General features: G+C 46.9%; 1 protein-coding gene across 3 annotated transcripts in view; it reads right to left on the bottom strand.

The window, feature by feature from the left end:
- The window catches only part of LOC135378596 (neprilysin-1-like), a 254,298-nt gene that overhangs the window by 48,586 nt on the left and 180,046 nt on the right, over positions 1-25,666 (bottom strand). For 2 of the 3 annotated variants that reach the window (XM_064611657.1, XM_064611658.1), the window contains 5 exons: positions 21,244-21,342; positions 19,805-19,882; positions 18,905-19,017; positions 6,353-6,411; positions 1,453-1,504 (listed from right to left, as the gene is read on the bottom strand). In XM_064611657.1, coding sequence (XP_064467727.1) covers positions 1,453-1,504; positions 6,353-6,411; positions 18,905-19,017; positions 19,805-19,882; positions 21,244-21,342 — 401 coding nt within the window. The remainder of the gene's footprint in view (positions 1-1,452; positions 1,505-6,352; positions 6,412-18,904; positions 19,018-19,804; positions 19,883-21,243; positions 21,343-25,666) is intronic. The other variant, XM_064611659.1, reaches the window with a different exon arrangement.

Here is a 25,666-nt window from a genome sequence, read left to right as displayed (position 1 = left end):
GCACTATAGAGCGATCGGTAGCTTCCATTCGAAGATGCCAAAAGAAAGCAAGGCCAAATATAAAGAAAAAGGTGAAAAATTGGACTGTGCGGTTTTCTGGAATCATGATTAAAAGCGCTAAAGGGGCACTAAACAGCTCCACGAATTTTCTCCAATTACTATGCTCTATGAAAGAACGTGGCTCGCGATATCCAATTATGAAATTCATTTACTTCTGGCGAGAGTCTTTACCACGAAACAATGCCATTCAAGGAGCGTAATCCGGGCGAGTCTCTCCTTCCTACTCGGGGAGTACCTACGTCACACGTCTCGCACGTGTAGCAAAGCTGCATTCCAGCCAGTGGAGATGGGGAAGATTTCGGTCTCCTAGCCAATGAACGGGACTCGTTGACACAAGCAGCGGCAGGCGGGAAGAACCGGTTGCGGGAACATCGCTGTGACCTCGCGGAGCAATACAGCGCTGAAAACATAGTGCGCACATGAAATATAATATTTTGGGCTTTTTACCTTTTGATCTGGCTACCTGGGATTGATAAGTGTTGCATGCTTAGAATTGACCTCACTTCCCGATACTACAACAAAATCAATGTATACGTTTTCCGCATTTTGAATGGTTAATGGTGCGCGACGTCAAAATGACGTGTCTCTATTGTCGCCAGGGCATCGCAGGGTGGGGCATGAGCGCGAAAGAGTGCAGTGAATACTCGGTCGGTTTGGACCCATTATTTACTTTTTTTGCGACAAAAATTTTTGCTCAACGTCACTGTGGGAAACGAATCACACTGCATTAGAAAAAAAGTGCACCTTGCATACCTGTTTATGGCCCCCTTAAAACCTCAGTGGCCGGGGAGCTAAAAGCCGTCATTCTGATGATGGGGCACGAATGGGGCAAACGTTAACTGTATTTTGTTATGTTTGCTGAAAGCCGGTGCGTTTCAAATGGACAAAACTTTACGGAACAAGCGAGCGGTGTACTTTTTTTTCGGTGGACACCTCAGCGGCTCGCGGAAGCGGGTGAGTTCGCTATTTCGGAGGGGTGGAAGGGTGCGCTGTCAAACACACAACGATAGCTTCCACTTGCGAAGACACACCCAAGCGACACCGGAACTGCCACCGTGCGTCGCTAACAGCGCACGCTTCCATCCCTATGAAGCTGTGAACTCACTCGCTTACGCCGTCCTCTGGGGTGCTGCACCGAATAGAAAGTACGCCGCTCGCGTGTTCCGTAAACTTTTGTCCCAACCCGTATTGCGTTATGTTCACAGTACGTTTGTTAGGGGAGGTGCGCGCGCACCTACACTTCCCTCAAAAACGTGCGTAGACACTTGTCCCAAGTCAGAAGCTTCCTATCGGTGTACTCAAATCAAGTCATACAGAATTTAGGAGAATATCTTAAGTGATAATATGTTAGCCATGTTCGTCACTTTAAGCAAGGAAACTGATGTCACTTACGGGGGCAGCCCTTCTTCGAACAGCAAACCACTGGCAATTGCCGGCGTCACCTCTGCAGACAAAGCGAGAAACGTCAACTTCTGGACAAGCACTTTATGTCAGCTTAGTGGGATTAAAAGTCTATGGTTGCAATTAGTTTCTCTGAAATTGCAATGTGCAAGAACACTCGGACAAATGCAATGAAATATCTTTTATAAGTGTACCGCTCCGATCACAGCAGCACCAGCATATTGGTACGCGTCTACTTGAAACCAGGGATCATCCTCATGGTCTATCGTCTCTTTTGAAGTGAAAAAAGGGAAGGAAACATAACTGCTCAGTCGCCTGGCCATTCGATTTGAGGGAAAGCCATCTGATGAAAGCGCTTTCCAACTGAGCACCCGGACTTCGGCAATGGAAGGGTGACTATTGGTTTTGCTGAGTAGCTTTAGCCAGGATGGTAGAATAGTACTTGTGAGATCTAAGCTCGGTAATGAGGTGCAATATTTTAAGTACCCCATGGTACAATTGAAGAAAATAGCGTTTGCGATATATCTGTATCAAGTTGTAACCGCCAATGATACATTCCGAATTAAAGTGTGAATTTGAGCTAGCTGGTATACTTGCATCCTGACATATCACGGAGCACAGCAAGACGGACAAGAAGAAACGAGGAAAGCACGCAGGGCTCCTGTGTGGCTTCCTCGTTTCTTCTTGCCCGGTTGTTGTGCTGCATCATACAAGGTAAATTTTTGCAGAAACGCAGATGATGCAATTCACTTCAATGTTTGTCTTGAAACAGCCTAACAGAAACGCACACCAGATAAGATGAAAAGACCAACAGAAACTTCCTTTTGGTGATGATGTTTGGGGTGTTTCATCGCTTATTAAAGCAGGCATATATGACTGTGTTCGTGTTAAACCTGTATGCAAGAATAAGGAGAATACTACCTGTTTTTGTCATTACTAATAAGAGGCAGAGTGCCTCGGAGCTTGAATCATATTATTAGTTAAACGCGGAGCGCCCCACAATCAGAAGAGGTATATCGGACAAATTCCAACACATGCGACGTGGCACAACCACTGCGTACTCTTCGTTGGTGAACGAGCACCACCACGCCAAACAGATACGCACTGCGCTGCCTTCCCAAGCAAGCAAACAAGCATGCGTATAAGGTGGCCGGCGGCGTCCGCACAGCGGTACAGGCCAGCAGAGAAGCAGAGCCGCTCCGTTCGCGTCTACTTCTCACTCTCCACCAATCAGCTGCGTCCTTTTCCTCCCCGCGCTCTGCTCTTTAGCAGATCTAAATACGCTTCCGGGCGCTGGTATTCGGATCAGGGCAATGAGGGTTTCGGCAGACTCCGGAGGCGCCAGTTTTAAAAAGAGAGAACACATCCAGGATGTTTATTTAGTTCAACAGCGCATGCAAATGAGAAACTGAGCTACCAGTTTGTGGAACGCGCATCAAAAATGCAAAAAAAAAAAAAAAAATTCCAGACAGGTGGCGCCGTTTTAGCATTATTCAGTCGGAGAGTTTCCGTGACACACCCTGTATAGAGGGTCCTATGCAGAGATCAACATCTCTGTCTATTCCGACATGTGAATATGGCAACCAAAAATTGACCTTCTCGAGAAGAATTAGCTGGCTTCGGTCTATATGCTTATCGGGAACGTAGGTGCAGCAGATCGACCTTTCATTCCGCTGCCCGACTACCGTCTTTGGAGTGCACCGCAGAGTGCATAACAGAAAAATGTTCACAACAAGTGGTCCGAAAATGCAATAACTGATAAGCGAATTGTTGCGCGCAAAGTAATGTTTCGAAGACGGTGGGTTTGATTGAATAGCTTAGTGTGTGGTATCATTTCTGTATTGTGTTGATGCACTAAAACTTGCCAGTAAAAATGTAGGTACCGATTGGTGAACCACGACGATGAACACGTAGCTTTCGGACTGCTGAATGAGCAACCTGTTACAACACAAAGTACAGACGTGCGTAGGCATCTTGAAATAATCTCCGTTTGAAGTATATTCCCAAATGAGGAGCAGTACCGCAGGGGCTCTGAGAGCGCCCGAACAGAAACAGAAAACTTAGAATGGCACCTGTCTCAAGGACGTTAACCACAAACCGAAAATTTTACGTTGTTATTCAGCAAGGGGACCTTGGTGAAACACATTGTATAATTATTGTTTCGCCGTTTTTTTAATCCCTTGACAGTTGACAGTTGAATCCGAGGCCAGGAATTCTAGACAACTACGGACGAAGCACTCGCACGAATAAAATGTCTTAGTCTTTTCAGCAATGGCAAGCCAGGAAGCTCAGTCATTTCTCGACATGGGTGTCTTCTTACGGACCAGAAATTCCAAGTACGAGCTCATATCCACGGTATGGACACATATTTTTATTACCATCATCAATTAATTCCGTATCTTTTAAAATAACTAATTCGCTGACCTATCTTCGTCAACGGACACTCCCCTGACCTTATTGTGAAGGGTCTCATTATTTCACTCCCACATCACCACCAGCGATGGGGTAGAGTATCGCCCCGACTATCAAACTCCCCGTTCATCATTTTAAAAATAAAGTTATTGTTGTTTGTGAACAGATCATTTCCAAAGAGGTGGACCCTCCAGGGCCAAAAGTGTTCTTCGGGAATGAAACGTTCATTTTCTGCGGTGCAGGAGAAATCATTGAGATAGAGAAGCCAACCACAGTTGAGCTAGCTGTTCTCTTCTACCTGACCTTATATCATGTGATTGCCTTTTCTTGTCCTGTTGCATTCCACCAAGTTTTAGGTCTCTTTCAGGTATATATTGCTGGTATAATAGTCAAGCCGCAGTTTCCAAAGCCCTACAGAAAGCTGCGTCTCACACATGTCCGAAATAGAAAGTCAATCAAGTACGGCCAACTAGATATCCGCCTCTCGTGTTTATAAGAAGATAAAAAGCTGACGCATTCATAAAGCGCCTCAACAGCCTTTCGTTCCTGTACTGCTGAAGACGCAGACTCTTACGCACTTAGAACGTACACTGATGAAGAGCATACTGGATATTCACCTACAGATATGAGCTGTGCCTTATTATACCGGCGTACCTTACACTCTAAATCCTGTGACGGACACGTGCCAGTTCAAAAAGTTCCCTCAGAAAGCGCAGCCTGCACACAGCCGTAGCCGTCTCGAAACAGCTGCAACGGTTATCAAATAGCAAGCGCAGCGATCCTCATCGCCAAATTTCAGCAGGTACAAGGCCGTCACGTTGGTATTTAACAGCTTTAGCAGCTTTAACAGTTGGTATTAACAGCTTTGTGCCCGCTGAATAATATGTGTGCCTCCTGAACTTCGTGTGCTTGTTAGATAATGCGTGTGCCGGCTGAGTATGCGTGCCTCCGTTGGAGCGTACTACCACTACTACATTGCTCTGCGCTCTGCCGGTGAGGAGCGACATGGCACAACTTATACGTATTCTCCCGCAGTATGTTCCTTCTCGCTTCCCGCTTTCTTGCCCGCTGTCTGTGTTGCAACCTCGCATTTGAGAAAGATGACATCTTGCTTTTTAAGTACAGGTATAATGTTTGCTTAAGGTAAGTCAACCTAGCTGTGATCAATCGTACGACGCCTGCGTTTTACTCGTGTTAAACTTTCGAAGTACATTCTGTTGCAGACGGTGGACGCATTGCAAATGGCGGCAAGAGAGGATCGGCTGCATCGGTGAAGCGACGATGTACATTACAAGCGAGGTTACTTCTATTCTGTCGTTATCCGTGACCGTGGGACTGTATCGATTGCGATGAGGTGAGTTACAAAATGGTGTAATGTTCCAGCATTCGCATTGGAGCAATACCAACGTGATACTCACTTCGGTTTCTTTACAGGTTGTTTCTTGTCTCAACGGTCACACATACGCGTGCAAGATTGCAATTGCTTCTCACATCGAATTGGTGTCCGTCGCCACATGCTTGGACAATTGTTCCTCGACCACTTCGTTTGAGGAACTGTCGTGTTCGTCACTTGGGATCCTCACTGAGCTTTGCAGTGCCAGCCTGTTAGAAGTTTCGAGGATTGTGTGTGCGGCGTTTGGAGGACTGCCTGGTGCATCGAATCATCGGATGGGTTGTGTGTCCGTGCAACGTGTGCTCCATATGTGTGTGTTGGGATTAGTGAACCGTGTATGCTTTCCATTTCGGCAAACGATGATGTACTGGATGAAATTTAAAGGTATGTGCAACCAATAAAACTTGGTCTTTCATGTTCGATGTGCTTGGAGCATTTTCTTCCTTGCTTTTTCTTCTTCTTTTTTTTTTTTGCGAAGCCTGGAGGTAATTTTTCTGTTAGGGAACTCGAGAGGCCCAATGTGTTTCGCGTATTTGTGGGTACAAGTTACCCTTCAATACGTCTGGTATACTTTGGCTCCTGGTGTCAGCAGGGATGTCGTACCAGTTGTTTCAGGAGGCACAAGGCACCTACAGCTTTCGCAGGCACCGCGTGCCCCTTGAAGTCATCTGGCACATTAAAAAACAAATGTGCCACTTGATCAGACGGCAGCTATCCGTCACTGGGTTTAGAGTGCACAGCACGTGTAACCCTTATGGTCTGTACCTTGTAAGTGCTGCGCATTTCGATTGGCCTACCTGACAGCGGCGGTACCTCATATCTGCTGTACCTTATGGCCGCTGTACCTTATACGGGCGTAGATTTCCTCTACGGTATAAAATGAAAGGTAAATTTTTGCACAATTCCACCTTTTAAAAAGGGTTCTTAAAATGTACAACGTTTAGAATGTCTATCTGAACATTCTGTTAGACACGCAGACTTCGGTCGCAGCAGGTCATAAACAAGTGCTAAATAAGGGAAGTAGAAAGCACATCGAAGCCATACCACCTTCACAAGAGTGCAACAGAAAAGCACGATGGTTCTTACCTATTGAATTTTCGAGGTGTACGTGGGCAGCATTATACAGAAGCATGGGAGAAATGTACCTATTGGAAAAAATAAACAAAAGGCCTTTACGTTCAGCATCTACATGTAAAATCAATGAAATCAACTACAAGCCTGAAAGTGTGCCTAGGTGTGCAGAGGCGTACAGAACTAAGAGGCTGGTAAATTGTCGCCCTTGCACTTTGCACCTGGGAACACTACTACAGTGGCAGCTGTGGAAAATAACTACTTGTTGCAGCGCACTTATTGGAGTGACAAAGAGAAAATAGCACCAATGCCATCAGAAAAAATGCCTGACAACATGAGCCTTCCGAGATACTGGTCTACGGACAAAGAAGTTTGCAAACAATTATATACAGAGTACCGTAGGTACAGATGAAGAAGGTCGACGAAGTACTCAATCCACAGACTATGGCGGGCTAGAATGAATGGTGTGCTGAGCGAAGGATGAAGTTGGGTCGGGACGACGGGCCTGCCGACAGGTGGCTACCACGGCTGCTTGCGCTGTCGTTCCGGCGCCCTCTCCCTCACGTGATACGGTATGTGAACAGCATAGGAAACGTTTCCTTTCGTACGCTTTGAGATGTACTGCATAGGACACATTTCATTATCCAGTAGTTTGACATCTCGCGTTGGTTTCGTCATCCACCAATATGCTCTACCAAAACTGTGTTCGAAACAGGCAACAATATGCCTCATGATGACTAGAGGACACATTTCATGGTGATGGTGATTTCAGGTAATGGTGAGCATGAGCTTGACGAACTCTTGCTTCGGGGGATGCGAGGCTTGTACAGCGTGAGGCCGTTAAGGTGGCTTCGGACCTGAACGGCTAGGTTCACCCACATTTTATCACACAGGCTCGGATGTGTATGCGCAAGCGTGACCCTCGGCATAGCTTTGAGTGCAGGAGCCCCACAGTCGCAAAGCATAGTTTTCATGTGCTCCCACAGGACCTTCGGAGCCGTGCAAGAGCAAAAGCACAACTTAGCGGGCATAACGTTTGCATCTCAAACGCTGTGCATTACGCGCGCCGTAGTAGTTTTCCCAGTAATCGACCTTTGAGGGGGGTTCGGAGCAGACCTGTACACGTTACCGAAAAAAAGGAACTAAATACCGGTACTCGTTACCATGAAGAAAAGGAACTAAATACGTTACCCATTACCAAAGTAACAAAAGGAACGCGTTCCCGTTACTCGATAGTAACGAGTTACTTTTACGTTACCACGTTATTACAGAGCCGCTACCATGTCTAAATTGGCACGTGCTTCATTTGGTCCGACTATTCCATGGAATTCGCTTTGAAGAATAGTTGGTGCTCGAAATGGGCATCGGTCATTTTTGGTGCATTTGCTCGAGAGAGCCCCTGTGGCAAGACTGAAAAATTGCTGTGGAAAGGCATGGTTGCATCAAATACAGCCACCTTTGTTTGATGCATGTGTTGGATGCGCCTAATTAGTAGCGAGGCTGACTTTCCTTCTTTTTTTTTGTTCTGTGAATTCAAGGTCAGCAGCTGCTTTTATTCCCTTATTTTGGCACCACGGTTAGGAGGCTACACGACGTCAGCGCGATATTGTGCGTTTACGTAAACTGATAAATGCTACAACAACGTCTACAAGCCGTTGTATAAACTGGCTCTTTGCATGGCTAACCTTTCGTTCCTTTTACTAAACGTAACCGCCCACCCCCCAACCCCCCGTTGTAAACCATCAAAGCAGCCAAGGTTCTCGGAAAAGAATGACTGCCGACCAGAGGCTCCCAGGAGCTGAACATCCAGGTCAGGTCACCTTGTGTTAGAAGCGTACGAGATTTCGGGAATTTCCACATACTAACTAAATTCCACATACTAAATTCGCCGCCATCTTGTCCACGGCCGTGACCACGCGCTCCCCATGCATTAGATTAGGCGCTTGGCACACCAGTCCTTCTAGCCCGCCATACACAGACCACAATTATTGTGGTTGGTGAAGTTTCTAATAATTGTGGCCTGTGCAGTGACGACTTTGTGGACCTTCTTCGAGTATACTTAAGACCCTCTGTTGGACAAAAGGGGAGTGCTTATTCAAAGACAAGGCGTCTGCATCCTGCGTGCGACGGTCTGATCGGACATTTTTCTAGCTCAGATAAACAAAATTCTTTGTGGAAGCCTCCAAAACACATCGTTAAAAAGTGCTGAGATACGTGGACAATTACTTAAGCCTGTATGAGGGTACGTTACAAGAGGAATTCTTAGCATCTGTTCCCAGGGACTATATTTCATAGTTGAGCTCACCGTGGAAGGTTAAATGCAGGTCCCAGGTTTAAGAGTTTAAGGTGAAGTGTACACACGGTCACGCATGTTGGGAATTCGGAAAACAAACCCAGAAGCCTCTCCCCACTCCAAACCTCGTAACGGACGGACTGGCTCTACCGTGCATTAAGAAGCACTGTGCACGTCGTGCAAGCTGGGGATGCACCCCAGCTCACGTCTACAGTCGAATAGACTATAGAAGCAGGGGACTACTGTGTAGGGCCCGTATTAGTGAGTTTCTACGAAGGGAATAAAGGGGGTTAAACAACCAAACTAGAGACCACGGAAACGTCAACCGAAGGATTCAGTAGTTGTTGCGTTTGTACATCAGCTGTCCCATCGGTTTAAGGAAGTCGCTGCGAGGTATGGGGTTCCAGAGGTTTGTAAAGCTCGCCTGCCTTCCATCCCGTATTAGTATACCACCCATCGTGATTTGTTTTACAGCTCACAGGAACACTTTCCTGCCATGCAGAAGAACGCGTGGTGTACGAGATTCCACTCTCTCGAGGTAGGAGATACGTGGGTCAAACGGGAAGGTACGTAATGACAGTCTTACACAGTAAATCCAAAAACACCTTCGTACACAAAAAAGGGTGTTTTGGAACATAAACACCCTTTCTCACTCCAAAAATGTGATCAAAAGGTGTAAAAAGGGTGTCAGAAGAGGTGTTCGAGGAACTACACCCACTTTTACTCACGGGTGTTTTCAGAAGGGTGTATTTATATTTTTACACCGATTTTGTTCATTTTACACGCTTAAAGCAATGACGGTGACTAAATGACTTTGAAGATGACAATTTCATATGGGCTCCGACACATTTGTTGGAATGCTTTACGCTTTCCTATGGCATCTGAAATTGTTGCAATATGACGGGAGGAGCAAATAGACATATCAAGGCATAGTTTGCCTGTCTGTTGCATGCATCACATGTCCCACCTTTCTACCATTTGTCCTGTTGAGATTTCCCCCAACACCAACATGTTGGGTAATCCTGTAGTTTATTTCTTCCCATCGGTGTTACACATCAATACGCAATACATTTTTGGTACACAAAGGAATGATTCCGAACAACGCCGCTCACACCGATGAACTGACGCACCCTTTCGTCTCAATACACTTGAGAATACCCTTTGGATTCTGAATATACGGTTACAGTCTCTTTCTCTCTCGCCTGGCGCTGGCTGGCGCTTCTCACTTTTCCTTCTGGCGTCTACATCTTCATTTTTGTTTTGTTTAATCCCCTACATTCGGCCATCCTCGAAACACCTCTTGTCCTCAAGAGGTTGTACTAGTTCTCTCCAATTTTATACGTTGGTGTTTGTCTCTCGGCGTTTCCGAGGTGACCGCCTTGGAGGACTCGCTGGGGATTCTACGTCCTCTTCCTCATCACTTTCGTTTGATTCGTCCTCTTCTATAGAAGGGTCCTCGCGGTGTCCCCACAGTTTCATCTGCGAGACATGTGCCGTAGTAGCGAACTTATGCTGTCGTCCGCCTTCTCTCAAATCCATCACTCGATACGTGTCTCCTGGAATACACTGAGTAACGACGAGTGGTCCTCGATACTTCTGTTGCGTTTTCGTAGGTTGTCCTGTCTTCTCAGGAGCACGCTGTAGCACAACAATATCTCCTACTTGATATTCAGTGGCTCTGTAGTGACGCTTGTCGTAGTGTGCTTTCATGTGCTCTTGTTCTTCCAAGATTTTCTCCCTGGCCTGCTTTTGCAGTTCCCTTGGGTCGCTCCACGTCGCGTCATTCCTCTCATCCGCTAACTGATGTAGTCTACCGTCATAAAAATTGGGCGAGTAGCCATGCAAACGGTGTCTTGCCTGTAGTTTTGCATACTGCGTTGTTTAAATCTCTCTCTATGCTAGGGATTTCAGCGTCCCAGTCCTTGTGGTCTCTCCTCTTGATGGCAGTTGAAATGATGGGCACAAGTACGCGGTTCACGCGTTCCACTTGTCCATTTGCCTGAGGATGTCTGGAGGAGTTGAGAATGTGCTGCACTCCCCTTGACTGGCAAAATTCTTCGAACTCGTGAGAAGCGAAGCAGGTTCCCCGGTCACTGATAATTCTTCGGGGAAGGCCCCTCTCAAGAATAAGTTGCTCTAACGCCTTCACCACGCTCTTGCTTGTAGTAGTCTTCGCGGGAAAGAATCTGACGAACTTCGTAAGATTATCCACAGCTACGAGAAGGTGTTGGCTTCCTTTCGTGCTTTTCACAAAGGGCCCCAAGTGGTCCACGTGTATCACCTCGAATGGATACGTTCCCGGTGGAATCGGATGGAGCAAACCTGGCCTCCTTCCGCTTGGGCATTTGTTTAGAAGGCACTCGAAACATTTACTGATATGGCAACGCACATAGCGCCTCATTTTAGGAAACCAAAAACGCTCCTTGATTTTTGCGACGGTTCTTTCTGTTGCGAAATGCCCCATTAGGTCGTGTGCCTGTACCACAATGCTTTTTCGCATGCTCTTTGGCAACGCAAAAAGCCATTTTACTTCGTCGTCATCCGTCACCCTTTTCATCAGGAGTCCATCCTTTAGCTCGAAGTCTTTGACCCGACTTTGATCCGACGACGTGAGATCCTTCCTGCCTTTCTTCAGTAAGGCAATAATTTCCGAGAGATCAGAATCCTGTCGCTGCACAGTCAGGACTTGATCTTCTAAACTCATTGTTAGCAGTACTTCGAGTTTGTCCGCTACAATATCTTCCAGGGTGTTATCACCAGGCTCCACTGGTGCTCTACTTAAGGAGTCGACATGAGCCACCTTTGTTCCGCTTCGGTGCTTCACCTCGAAGTCATATTCTTGTACAAGGTCGAACCATCGAGCCACTTGTGGCTTCAGGGTCTTGTTGGCGTTCAAGTAAACCAGTGCTTGGCAATCAGTCACTACCGTGAAGTGAATCCCGAGCAGGTATGGACGGAGACGTTCTATCGCCCATACAATAGCTAACAGCTCCAACTTGCTGGAATGGTAGTTCTTCTCTGTTTCGGACGTTCGCTTGCTGATGCAGTAAACGAGTTGAAAACGTCTCTGGTCGTCCTGCTGCAAAAGCATGCCTGCCAAGCCATCCTGGCTGGCGTCGGTATGGAGTTCAGTCTTCGCCTCTGGGTTGTAAAGTGCGAGTGTCGGTGCGCTCGTTAATGCCTGTTTGAGGTCCTCGAACGACGCATTTGCTTCCTCTGTCCACATGAAAGTGGAGTTGCCCTTTAGCAGTCTTTGCAGTGGTTCCGCTCTTGTTGGGCTGGTTCTCTGGCCGCTCTGGTTCCGCTCTTGTCCGCTCAGTGTCTGGGCTTGACTAGTTTCTGAAGAAACTAGTCAAGCCCAGGAACCTACGTAATTCGTGGGCGTTTCGTGGCATGGGGAAATCAGCGTGAACCTTGCGTGGTCCTGGCTTCATGCTACCTGCTTCGAGCGTAAACCCCAAAAACTCAACTGAGCTCCTTCCGAACTGACACTTTTGTAGTCGGAGTGTGAGCTTAGCTTCCTTGAGAGCCTCTAGGATTTTTCCGAGCCTTTCTAGCATCTCATTCCAGTCCTTGGCCGGCACCAAAACATCGTCTAAATAGCACGAAGCTATTGTATTTCTGTACGGCCCTAGCACCTTGTTCATTAGGCGCTGGAATACTGCTGGCCCGTTGGTTAAACCAAACATGAGTCGCTCAAACCCCCCAGTGGTATCGGGTGTTACGAAAGCTGTCTTGTCCTTCGCTGCTTCCGTCAGGGGAACTTGTAAATACCCGTGCGCGAGATCAACCGTTGTGTAAAGTCGGCTGCCAGCAAGGTGCAGAAGCTGATCGTCGATATTTGGAAGGGGATAATGCTCCTTGACTGTTTGACTGTTTAGCTTTCTATACTCCACCACAAGTCTGCTCTCTCCATTTTTCTTCTTTACTAGGAGTACGGGGCTTGCATACGGTGAAGTGGTGTCAGACACTATGCCATGCGTCTTCCATTCCTGAACAATCCGAGATATTTCGCCCATTTCCCTCGGTGTTGCCCTATACGGACGGGATACGACGGGACTGCTTCCAAGTGTTTCCTTAATGTCCATCGACACCAGCGTAGTGCAACCAAGCTCCTCAAGTCTGAAGGCGAAGCATTCCCGATATTCGTTGAGTAGATCAAGAAGACGTGTGGCATCTGGCTCTGATATTTCGCTGCCCATCTTCACCTGCGACATTTCTATTGGTGCCTTCTGTTGGCACGATTGAGCCTTCACACATCCTTCCTCTGAGGCTTCTCGTAACAAATTGACCTCTTCGATCCTCCCTAGTCGCTGTCCGCTCCTATAAAGCAAATCTTCCTGTCCACAGTTGAACAAGGGAATACGGACTACGCCCTCATTTACACGTAACAGCCTGTCCGGTCCACACTCTTGCACGTAAAGCGCATCAAGTGTCTTCCGTTCAACAGTCTCCGCTTCTACCCAGACAACGGTATTACTGGGCACGATGGTATCCCTCTGTACTGTGATTTTATGCTGCTTGCTTGGAGGCGAGACAATGTCGATGTCACGGAAGGGTTCTTCGTCTCTGTAACCCAGCATGAAATTTTGACCAACCTTGCAATAGGCTATGTGAGGGAGCTCTGTCCAAATTCGGCCCACCAGGAGTTCAAACGGCTGCACAGAGTCGCGAACAACCAGAACCTCTACATCGTGTGCGGTCACACCATCAATCGTCAAGTCCACCGATGCCTTCCCAATAGCGCGTGTTGTTGGCTCTGTGTTTGAGCCGAACCCATACAGCGTCTTGTCGCAAGGTAGAATGTTCAGTCCACACATCACGGCTAATGATGCTTGGAGTATGCAACTAGAGCTGCCTGTATCCAGCATCGCCTGTACCTCGTGAGGACCATTGATCTTGGCAACCTTGATGATGGTCCACAGGGGTTGACGTTCTCGGCCACGACAAACTGCGATGATCCCCGACTTGCGTAGCGAGCTTGACGATTGGAGTTTGTGTCCTTAACAGCTGGTGATTGTTGTCGTCGAGACGGCTCTGGACAATCACGAGCTATATGCCCTCTTTTATTACAGTTAAAGCAGCGTGGCTGCCCCTTCTGATTCTCTGACTTGGGCACCTGTAGCTGCGATTTCTCTGGAGCGTTTTCTTTCGACTGTTCAGGTGGTTTTCCTTTCTGGTGCCTTTCTGTGGACTGTCCTGTGGCGAGTTCGACACTTTTCTCTATATTCTTGATGTGTCGTAACAGTTCCTTGGTGTTCTGGTAGTCTCTCACACTCAAAGCTTGAACGAGCTTCATGTCGGTGAGCCCTGTGATGATGTGTTCGATAACGTCTGGCTCGGAGAGGTTGCACTGTCTTGCCTTCGTCTCCTTGTCGTAAAAGTACTCTTCTGATGTCTCCCCTGGACGTTTCCTTCGGGCGAGCATTTCTCCGTAGAGCGACTGAAGGCCTGATGTGGAGGGAAATGACTCGTGCAACAGTTCTTTCCATTCCTCCCAAGTTCGACGGCGTACAGACACACCCTCATACCACGTTCGTGCCGTTCCTCTGAGTTTCGGAAGAGCCACCACAACTGTGTCCAGATCTGACCAGCCAAATGTTTCTGCAAGTTCGTCAATACGTTTCGTCCACCTTTCTGCTGTCATCACCTTGTCCTGATCCGGATGAAATTCGGGAACGAGATCCTTCATGTCGTTGACACGGTGGTGAGGAGAACGCGCTGCGTTTTGCTGCAGAGCTGGTGATATGCCAGCAATTGCTGCTCTGACCGCTGTCTCAACCGCGGTTTGAAGAATTGCCTGGAAATCGAGTTGCTGTGTGCCCTCGGTGGTCGAAGTCACATTCGGTGCGGTGGAGCCTTCTTCGCAGGTGATAGAAGAATCTGTGATCGCCTCACGGTTCTCATGTTCACCATCGTCAGCGGGGTCTTGCACAGGCTGACCAATTGTATCGGCAGTTGGTGTTGTGCCATCTCCCGAAGGTGAAATTTGAGTGTTCGAAGCAGATATATCTTCTGCTGCCTGCGGCTGAGCTCCCGACTGCGGACGCATCTTCTTCGGTCGTCCCATTGTTAGCTAGGCCTAAATTCCTACGAGGAGTCTGCTTACTTGACTTTCGCTTGTTGTCTTCGTCCGATGGTGTGTTCACAATCCCACTTCTGATTAATGTTGGGTAATCGTGTAGTTTATTTCTTCCCAACGGTGTTACACATCAATACGCAATACATTTTTGGTACACAAAGGAATGATTCCGAACAACGCCGCTCACACCGATGAACTGACGCACCCTTTCGTCTCAATACACTTGAGAATACCCTTTGGATTCTGAATATACGGTTACAGTCGCTTTCTCTCTCTCCTGGCGCTGGCTGGCGCTTCTCACTTTTCCTTCTGGCGTCTACATCTTCATTTTTGTTTTGTTTAATCCCCTACAAACATGATACCAGTGAACTTCAGACCAGCAGACTATTTGACGATTTCCGAAGGCAATAATGCGTAGCAATTTGTGAACACGGTGGTTAAGTCGCCTGGCATGAAACCATGCCATATTTTGCAAGAAAATCCTGTAGGTAACTTAATTATTTGAGCAACAACTTTGCTGGAGAAATAAACATGTTCCTGTACCCAACAGCTTACATTCCCGTGTCAATATTTTAGCCTTATGATAAGTCAGGTGAGTTCTTTTCGGGAGAGTGCTGTGACCCTCCAACCACCAGCAACACCAAGGCTCATGTGCCCCTTGTATACACTCCAACTCCTGTGACGGACACGTGCCGGTTAAAAAACTTTCCTCAGAAAGTGCAGTCGGTACACAGCCGTAACCGCCTATTAACAGCCGTAACGGTTATCAAATAGCAAGCACAGCGATCCCCAACGCCAAATTTCAGTAGGTACAAAGCCGTCACGTCGCTATGAAATGTCCTTGTGCCCACTGGATAATATGTGTGCCTCCTGACCCGTATACTCGTCTGCTTGTTGAATAATGCGTGTGCCTTCTTCGGAGTCTACTACGTTGCTCCGCGCTCCGCCGGTGAGGAGCGACATGGCAAGCCCTATTCCTCCACAGTGCATTCGTTCCCGGTTTTTTGCACGTTATCTGTGCTGCAACCTCGCTTTTGAGAAGAATAACAACCTTGCTTTTTAAGTACAGGTTTAATCATAGCTTAAGGTAAGTCAACCTAGCATCGTACGACGTCTGCGGTTTCCTCGTGTTTAACCATCAAAGTACATTCTGTTGCAGACGGTGGACGCATTGCAAATGGCGGCAGGGGAGGATCGGCTACATCGCTGAAGCCACGACGTACGTTACGAGGTTAATTGTATTATTTCGTTATAGGTAACCGTGGGAACGAATCGATTGCAAGGACGTGAGTTACAAACTGATGTACTATTCCGGCATTCACGTTGGAACAATGCCAGCGTGATATTCACTTCGGTTTCTTTACGGGTTGTTTCCTGTCTCAACGGTCACACATACGTGTGCAAAACTGCAACTGCTTCTCACATCGAAGCGTGTCTGGTGCCACTTGCTTGGACAATTGTTTCGTTTGAGGAACTGAACTTTCGTTTCGTCACTAAGGATGATCGTCATTGAACTTTGCAGTGCCAGCCTGTTCGAGGTTTCGAGGATTGTGCGTTCGACGTTTGGAGGACTGTCTGGTGCATCGGATGGGTTGTGTGTCCGTGCAACGTGTGCTCCATATGTGTGTGTTGGAATTAGTGAACCGTGTATGCTTTCCATTCAGCAACTGATGATGTACTGGATGAAATTTAAAGGTATGTACAAGCCAATAAAATTTGGTGTTTCATGTTCGATGTCCTTGGAGCATTTTCTTATTTCCTTTTTTTTTTTTTTGAGACACCCGTGAGGAGTTAAGTACCCGATTCGAGAAGAGCTCATTCAATGACCGTCCGAGGTCGCAGTTCTCACATATTGCGAAGACTGCAAGCGGTTGTCCGATCACAACATTGCAGAGCACGGCAAGGACTTCCAAGGGAAGTAAGTGTGTATTCTGCAACGCCCCGGAACACAAAACAGCAGAATGTACAAGTCCGAAGCCGCTGGATGAGAAGAAGAAATTACTGGCGGCGCAACATCTGTGTTTTCGCTGTACTAAGCCAAATCACTCGGCGAAACAGTTCCGAGGTTTCCTGAAGTGCCGATCTTGCTCCGGGCGTCATGCATCCAGTATGTGTGACCCGACTTACAAACCGCCTCGTAAAGATACTGCGGCTCCGTCGTCAGAGTCAGTCAGCCTCAAGGCAACAGTGAGTTTGCAGTTAGGGAGCTCGAGAGGCACAATCTCTCGCGTATTAATGAGTATACATGTAACCCTTCAATACGTCCGGTTCACTGAGACTCCTGGCGTTAGCAGGGATGTCGTGCCAGTTGTTTCAGGGGGCACAGGGCACCTCCAGCTTTCGCAAGCACCGCGTGCCCCTTAAAGTCATCTGGCGGCATCTTGATCAGACGGCGCCTATCCGTCACTGGATTTAGATTGTAGGGCATGTGAACCTGGAATGTGGAGGTGCATCACATGCTTTATAGCATTCCATCACATCTTTTTACATAAAAGCTGCAATACACCTCCCTTAAATGGTGTTTTTGGGAGTGTCAAAAAGGGTGTTTTGCATGTAACGCACTCTTCACATAGGTGTTCCATGCTGAAAGCACCCTTTGCAAAGGTGTTTCGTGCACAATACACCTTCTGAAAAAGGGTGTTTGCCACTGTGATGTGAAAAAAGGGAGCCAGTTATAGGACAAGGGGTGTAAACTCATTTACACCGAGAGGGTGCTTTACGATTTACTGTGCAGGGAGCGCATTGCCAACATCAAGCGAAATGCTATCTCTGGCCATCTAAGGGTACAAACGCGACGTTGCGGATGTGCGGATGTACCCTAAATACACGCCCTCACATGCGGTACATACAACGCGTAGTGCGCAGATGTTTATACCTACACGTCGGGGTGGATCACCTCATCTACGATATACGAAGAGCCCCAAGAAGCCACGCTGCACGATCAATATCACAAACATATACCTTTATTCGTAAATTGAATGCTTTCCAAGAGTGTCTGTCCATCACCAGCATGCATTGCCATGATACACAAACGTCGAACCCACACAACGTATGGATCGACGCTGACCTCTGCATCTCCCCTTCACCATTGCGTCTGCTCTGTGGATACGCTTACGCTTCTTTATCTTTCGTACACACCGTTGGATTCGCATTCTTCCCCAACTTCTGTTTCTTCCGCAGAACGTAACACCAGCCACAGAAGATGATAAACTCATGCATTTACGACATCGCCCAGGCGTGACCTAGGAGAAAATGCAATGTAAAAAATTCAACAACCGAAAAAGCTTGCCTGAGAAACATGCTTATTTGCATGTGTAAGCGGGGTATAAAGTGCAAACTAGGCTTCTCTAATTCATGCACCAACGTTCGTACATGAAGCGCAGGATTCGTTGTCTCAATCCCTCAGTCGTTCTGTCCAGCCTGCTGGTGATGAGTACAACTGGGAAACAGAGCGAAGATGAACGAAAAATGCGGACGAATATAGTTACTTCATAGATATAATACGCACCTCAAATGACTCTAATCTTGAAAGTGACGAACGAGCTGCTTCAAAGACCGAGCGGTCTCGTCTTCACTCCCCGCCGTTTCGATACAAACTGATTTTGCCAGCGGTTGGAAGAAACGCATTCTTCCCAAACGTGCGATCCCTCACGGTAACTGGCCCCACCTTGAGCACATTTTTGATAGGATGACAGTGCAGATCCATTACGGCAATGCTGAATAAGGGAATTTATTGACTGGCATTCGGCATCGCCCGAACAATTTTTGCAGCGCATGGAGATTGTTAGAAGGAGTTCGTACTCATGCTCCCGAAACACGCGGTATACACATGAGATACAACTGGTACATCGCATTTAAAAGATACCTAGCCATTAAGGATGCCGTTGGACCCCTTGTGCCGCTTGAGTTTCACAGTGTTCGAAAACTCTACCTGCTACTTGAGGACCGTACCGCATGTGTACAGCTTGGCCTAGAGGCTGGTCCTCTTTCATGTGGTACATATCAGGTACCAGATTTGGAGTGACAGGACATGCAGGTCGAAGATTTCTCGCATGCATTACAAGTGAGTCATTGCTGTTGTCATCGCGAGAAACTGAAACTGTTATCTTTAGTAGCATGCTGCATTTTAATGAAAAAAAAAAAGTCGTACATTGGGATTAAACTTAAAAACAAAGCACAGCCACAGGCATACCTTTCAGCCCTGTTGTAAGCCCTACGAATATTCTTCAGGTGATATACTCCTTTGTTGTTGAGGTATCGGGCACGGATCATGGGGTACGGCGTATTCGGGTCCACCCATCCAATCTATGAGATAGGATCAGGAAGAGACGACCGGTAAACTGAGATAGAATCATGCACGTTGTTGCTGTCACAGAAATACACGTGCCCTATATATGCCTCAGACGGATTACTATGCCTATATTGATGCGAGGACGTTACTGGTATGCTTCGCGTATTTCGTATACTTTTGCGAATATTTCGTTAGTACGACATATCACTTCTGAACTCTATTTCATACGCTGTTTCTGTATGTTTTTCTTCTCGTCCCTGCGGCCGGGTTTTGTTGCGATATGAAAAGTGGGCTTGCTTTTTGACCGGTATTTCAGTATGATAAATCTGGTGTCTTATATACAAAAAAAATTACACTCGATATTTTAACATGAACTCACGATGCGATCCCGCCTGTCAACGAACTTACACTGAAGATGTACCAACAAATTGCATCTTAGAAAATACTCAAAGTAAACTCTCGTATCCCTCCGTGGCGCGACATTGCGCGACAGAACCTGATCTGAGTAGAAGAACAGAAAGAAGCAGACACATGGTTTAGCGTGACAAACTCAGAACTGGTATTTGTTATCAAGGCTCGTATTTTTCAGATTAACGGAATTTCCCGTGTGCACAGAATGAATTCCGTGACAATGTGTTGAAGTTGCTCCAAGCGCAAAGCGCTTGCACCTTGGCTTGCGATGAGAAAACGGAATTCGAAAGCTGTCTGCTGTTGCGTTCAATTTCGTCTGCAGTACGTCCCTGCCTACTTGATACCCCGTTTGGGGGCGTAGTTGTGAATGGTTGGTTTCTGAGCACTTACGTCTTTGTACAGCTCCTGTAAACGCGTGTCGTTTTTGATCCAGTCAAGGTAGCCTACCTTCATCACCATCTTGTCAACCTGTTTGCAGAAAAATAGTACACACTCTTGCTGATTACGACCTGGTGTATAGCCTCGCCCTGTTCGCTCTTCAGTGTCCTTAAAGTCATTGGACGACCGACAGCATATATACTGGTTGAGAAAACATACACGCGTTACTATCTCTATTCTCTAGTTATGTGATGCTGTTGGCGATTTCGCAAAATAAATTACAGCAGCCTTCGTCAAGTCAAGCTTTAGGCTGCCTACAGAAAACTCTGCAGTTGCTTCAAGGCCAATAACGGAAAGAACCAGTAAAGAAAAGGTGAAGTACAGAGCGGTTATATGCCTACATCGCATCTCTCATGCTGAACTACTATTAGTATCATTGTGAAGATATGTGATGATCAAGCGTTGTCTAATACGTGTCATGTTTGAAGAGCAGAGATGAAAACACCCCATAAACATCCAGTCAATGTAACAATTCTTCGGAATAACTGCTGGACGGAGCTAAGCATTGGATGCTAAAATGAAAATTATGCTTAAAATTTCTGATTGGCTCGCATATTCACAGTACAGGAAACAAATTGCACTGTGACGTTAGATCAACAAGATCTCCACACAGCCTCGTAAGTCAAAGATCGATAGCGCTAAAAATGAAACCGAAGCGGAATCTCCAACGTTGTAAACGTTATAACATATACGAGATTCGACGACTACTTAGTCAAGAGCATGGGGAGCGACAGCTGGAGGATATTGCGTCCCTAAAAAAATACGGTGGTAAACACGTTCACACTATTTCGCTGCAGCAACAAGTGATGATCCAATGTTTGAATACAAGTGAAGGTGTTCAGCCAGTGAATGACAACAAAGGTTTGTGCAGTCATTTTCAATAGTGTCTAGACAACTGAGGGTAAATTTAATTACAGCGATAAATTTTGAAAAATTACTTATCAGATCATGTCCTGCGTCATGTTTGCAAAAATAAAAATGTTCGACAGTAATTATTAAGTTTTTACAAATTTGGAGACCTGCATTACCCGCCAGAGCTCCTTATTATGATCAACGCGAAATGCGGCTGCCTCATGTCTGGAACTGTAACAATCGTCAAATTGTATTCATAACGAAAAGACCCGAAACTAGGAGCAGACGAGTACGCGCACGAACAAGAAACCTAGGTCTCACTTTTTGCCCCGTAATCTCAGTCATTTTTCATGAATCCGTGGCACAAGTTCGCTTGGTTTTTAACAATCATTAGCAGTCAAACTAGTGTTACGAGTGAATGCTATACGAACATGACAATGACGTGAAAAAGTACTCCAAAACATATCTAACGATGAATATAAGAGATACATGCTCGCTAAAGTTATGTGCGTCAACAACAGGTAAGATAGGAGACGCACCTTTTCCAATGCCTTCTTTCTGGTGCTGTCGTCGAGCCAAGAGGCGCCTTTGACAATTTTTCGTATCGCGCTTCTTACGTCTTCTACGACTGTTCTCAGCTGGAATGAAATGCATCAGATATCAGTCCTAAATTTCAAGATAAAAAAAGGTAAAACGAACACACATGTGGGAAAGGTGTGCACGCAGGCAAACGAGCCATGGCGAGAACAATCTAGGGGGCAAACATAGCGCATAGAACATCCAAGAGGAAAAGGTACAAGTCAACGTGGGAGAAATGTGTATTGTGTGGTGCATATGTAGTGCAGTAGTCGCGGAGTATTAAGGCTGCTTCGGAGTCCGACGTCGCCTTCGCCCGTCGCCGCCCGCACTGTGCGGCGATAGCCAGCGTTCGCTACGCCACGCTACGTCATCCTACACAGGAATCAAAGCCTAACGCGATTCGGGACAGTGCTCCGAAAACACCGCCGGAGATTTTCACATTTCGTAGTGAAAAAGTAGTAATATCTGTACACGCGGGCTGGAATCCGACTAAAGTCATTCCGTGTTCTCATGGTTGGTACCCTCAAATACGGACGCTGAATTGAATCAGAAAGTCGCACGGCTTCCCACCTGTTCTCTTTCTTTTGCTTGTCTCTATAGTCCATCCGTCGTTTATTATACAGGGTGTTTCACTCAAGCGTCACCCTTAACTACTAAAAAAAATACTTACGATAAAAATTAGAAATCTTCCGCGTCATACTTGTGACGGTGCCTGCCGCCCAAATAGGTGGTTTCCATCAGTGTACCTCATTAATTTCTCTAATTTGCTTAATTGAACTAAAATTCCCAAGGAAAAGTGCTTTTAGTGCTAAAAGTGCTTTTAGCGCTGATTAGAAAGCCCATGGCCAGAACACCCATTTCAGTTCCAGTTAGATCTTTCACAATCTTTGCACAAAATTTTGACACCCGAAAACACGTAAAAACTGCCTGAAAAACCGTCGCTCATCAAGGCGTGATCGTTCAAGTTGCCCCGCCTAAAGTATGCGGAGGAGGTAAAGCACAACACAGGAAACAGCACAGAACATCCGATGTTGGTGATTATCGGTAACTGATAGCTGCGAACAGATAAGCTTGCGAATACAAAATGCGTGAATGGGCCTGTCCTAGCCCTCTCCCCTTTTTTTCTGTTTTTTCTCATGCTGTATTCATGCGCAGTTTGAGTGTCTTCCAGCCTTGCCGATAGCGCCGCCACTGATGCAATCGGAAAACGGGCTTGCAGAGATGGCAAGTTTTCGGGCGTTCAATTTTTGTGGAAAGATCGTGAAAGATCCTGTAACTGTGAGTGAAATGGGGTGTCCTTTGCCACGGGCTTTCTAATTAGCGCAAAAATACGGTACCTTCGGTTGGGAATTTTTTGGGGTCAATTAAGCTAATTACACAAATTAATGAGGTAGAGCGATGGAAATCCCCTGTTTGGGCGGTAAAAACGTTCACAAGTATGACGCAGAAAATGTCTGCTTTTTATCTCAAGCACATTTTTCTTAATAATTAGGAGTCACTCTTAAGTGAAACACCCTGTATAGGCACGGGTGTTCCTTTCCAGTTTCGATCGAAAGCTCAATAGGCAACGCCATGTTGGAGGAGGCGAGTCCACAGCTCCCTGGCCATCGGCAGAGCATTCCTCTACTCCTCCGACGGCGGCTGACGTAGTCGCGCATTGCCTCCGCGCCGCGCTTCGCCGAGTGGTGTCGAACTATGAACTCACCCGCGGCGGCTCGGGAAGCGCAGCGGTGCGCCGCGCGTCGTTACGCCCCACTCCGTCGGACTTTATACTAGCCTATATTTTCGCCTCCCTGACCAACTATCGCCTTGCCTTCTGTAAAGTCCGGTATCTTGAAATCGTGTTACTCACTCACTTTCTGGAAATATTTACCTCTGATCCCCGTGGTTTTGTAAGGGCGCCTCTGTCAAACTCTGTCTTTTTTCAAGAAGCTAAAGGCGATCAATATGCAGCTCTACGTCAGCTCGGTCACGTGGTATTGTCGTTGTTTCTTCAGCATTCATCTCTCTGTAGGTGTGTTTACAATTTTACATGAATATGGTAAAGTCGAGTGGACGAAATAAGTCGATTGCCCGCCTACATGCAAACAGGCGCATCTTGACTTCGAAAAAAGATGGACACAGCGAAAGCAAGTCTCTAGCACGAAGTAGTTCGGACGGAAACTCTCGAATTAAACCAATCAGGCAACTTATCGTGCAGCTTCCCCAAGCTTCGTCCAAGTGTTCTGGACTCGATCGACTCGAAGTGTTCTGGACTGAACTCGATCATCACGTGAACCCTCGGCGTTGGATGGGCCAGTCCATTAGAGCTTTCAGCGGACATATTGGTCCATGTAAATGCAGTTTGTGCGACTGGTGAGAGGTGTTTCCTGACGCAGTCTAGATCGTAGCATCTGTCGAGCAAAATAGTATATCGCTCGCTGAGCGACCCCTGGTTTGCCAATTCCGAACGATGCGCAGCTAGCCAAAGCTGACGAGCCGCAAACACGGTGAAATACGTGTCCTCTGATGCTCTCGCATCATTCCATGAGTATCTGTTTCTCTGCGTGCAGCCATAGAAGCCATCTTAATCTGTAATTTTGAATTTCAAACACGTCTAGTGTCATCTACTTGTTTCTTTAATGGCTTTTTTCCCTTATTATAATACACTGGCTAGCACTGTGGCATTGAGCAGTGCTCAGTCACCCTCCCAGGTGGATATCGCTCGTTTAGCGACCCCTGGTTTGCCAATTCCGAACGATGCGCAGCTACCCAGAGCAGACGAGCCGCAAACACGGCGAAACACGTGTCCTCTGCTGCTGTCGCATCGTTCCATGAGCATCTGTTTCTCTGCGTGCACCCATAGAAGCCATCTTAACATGAAATTTTGAATTTCAAACACGTCTAGTGTCATTTACTTGTTTCTTAACGGTTTTTTCCCTCATTATAGTACACGGCTTGCACTGTGGCATTGAAGAGTGCTCAGTCACCCTCTCATGTGTATATAGCTCGCTGAGCGACCCCTGGTTTGCCAATTGCAAACGATGCGCAGCTACCCAGAGCTGATGAGCCGCAAACACAGCGAAACACGTGTCCTCTGGTGCTGTCGCATCGTTCCATGAGTATCTCTCTATATATATATATAAGGGAAAAAATTAACAAGACCTCTTTGGCTGCACGTATAGCATATGTTTGTAAGTCAAACGTCGCCATGCCAGTACTGTACAGCTGTTTCGGCCTTGTTGGGCCATCATCAGCAGTACGCAGGCAGGCAACGTTTGAGCTGATGGCGTCAGAGGGTCACGTGGCACGTGATGCCTCTCGTCAGGGTGTCCTAAGACACCTCTGAAAGCCCAGAAAAAAAAAAGATAGCAGCCAAAGAGCTCTTGCTAATTTTTTTCCTCTTATACATTTGATTGGCCTTGCGCTGGGCTTTCAGAGGTGTCTTAGGAACACCCTGACTGGAGGCATCACGTGCCACGTGACCTTCTGACGCCATCCGCTCAAAAGTTGCCTGCCTCCGTACTGCTGATGATGGCCCAACAAGGCTGAAACAGCTGTCCAGTACTGGCATGGCGACGTTTGACTTACAAATATATATGTATATATATATATAAAAGGAAAAAAATAGCCAGAGCTCTTTGGCTGCACGTACGTTTGTAACTCAAACGTCGCCATGCCAGTACTGGACAGCTGTTTCGGCCTTGTTGGGTCTCATCAACAGTACGCAGGCAGGCAACGTTTGAGTGGATGGCGTCAGAAGGTCACGTAACACGTGATTCCTCCCGTCAGGGTGAGATAACTCACTCACTGAAAGCCCAGTGCAAAGCCAGTGAAGTATAAAAGGAAAAAATAGCCAGAGCTCTTTGGATGCACCTATAGCACATGTTTGTAACGCAAACGTCGCCATGCCAGTACTGGACAGCTGTTTCGGCCTTGTTGGGCATCATCAACAGTACGCAGGCAGGCAACTTTTGAGTGGATGGCGTCAGAAGGTCACGTAACACGTGATTCCTCCCGTCAGGGTGAGGTAACTCACTCACTGAAAGCCCAGTGCAAAGCCAGTGAAGTATAAAAGGAAAAAAATAGCCAGAGCTCTTTGGCTGCACGTATAGCATATGTTTGTAACTCAAACGTCGCCATGCCAGTACCGGACAGCTGTTTCGGCCTTGTTAGGCCTCATCAACAGTACGCAGGCAGGCAACGATTGAGTGGATGGCGTCAGAAGGTCACGTAACACGTGATTCCTCCAGTCAGGGTGAGATAACTCACTCATTGAAAGCCCAGTGCAAAGCCAGTGAAGTATAAAAGAAAAAAAAATAGCCAGAGCTCTTTGGCTGCACGTATAGCACATGTTTGTAACGCAAACGTCGCCATGCCAGTACTGGACAGCTGTTTTGGCCT

The sequence above is a fragment of the Ornithodoros turicata genome, chromosome 1, assembly GCF_037126465.1.
Source record: "Ornithodoros turicata isolate Travis chromosome 1, ASM3712646v1, whole genome shotgun sequence".
Classification (NCBI taxonomy): Eukaryota; Metazoa; Arthropoda; class Arachnida; order Ixodida; family Argasidae; genus Ornithodoros; species Ornithodoros turicata.
Note: the sequence above shows the minus strand (reverse complement) of the source record. Positions and strands in the feature narration are given on the sequence as shown.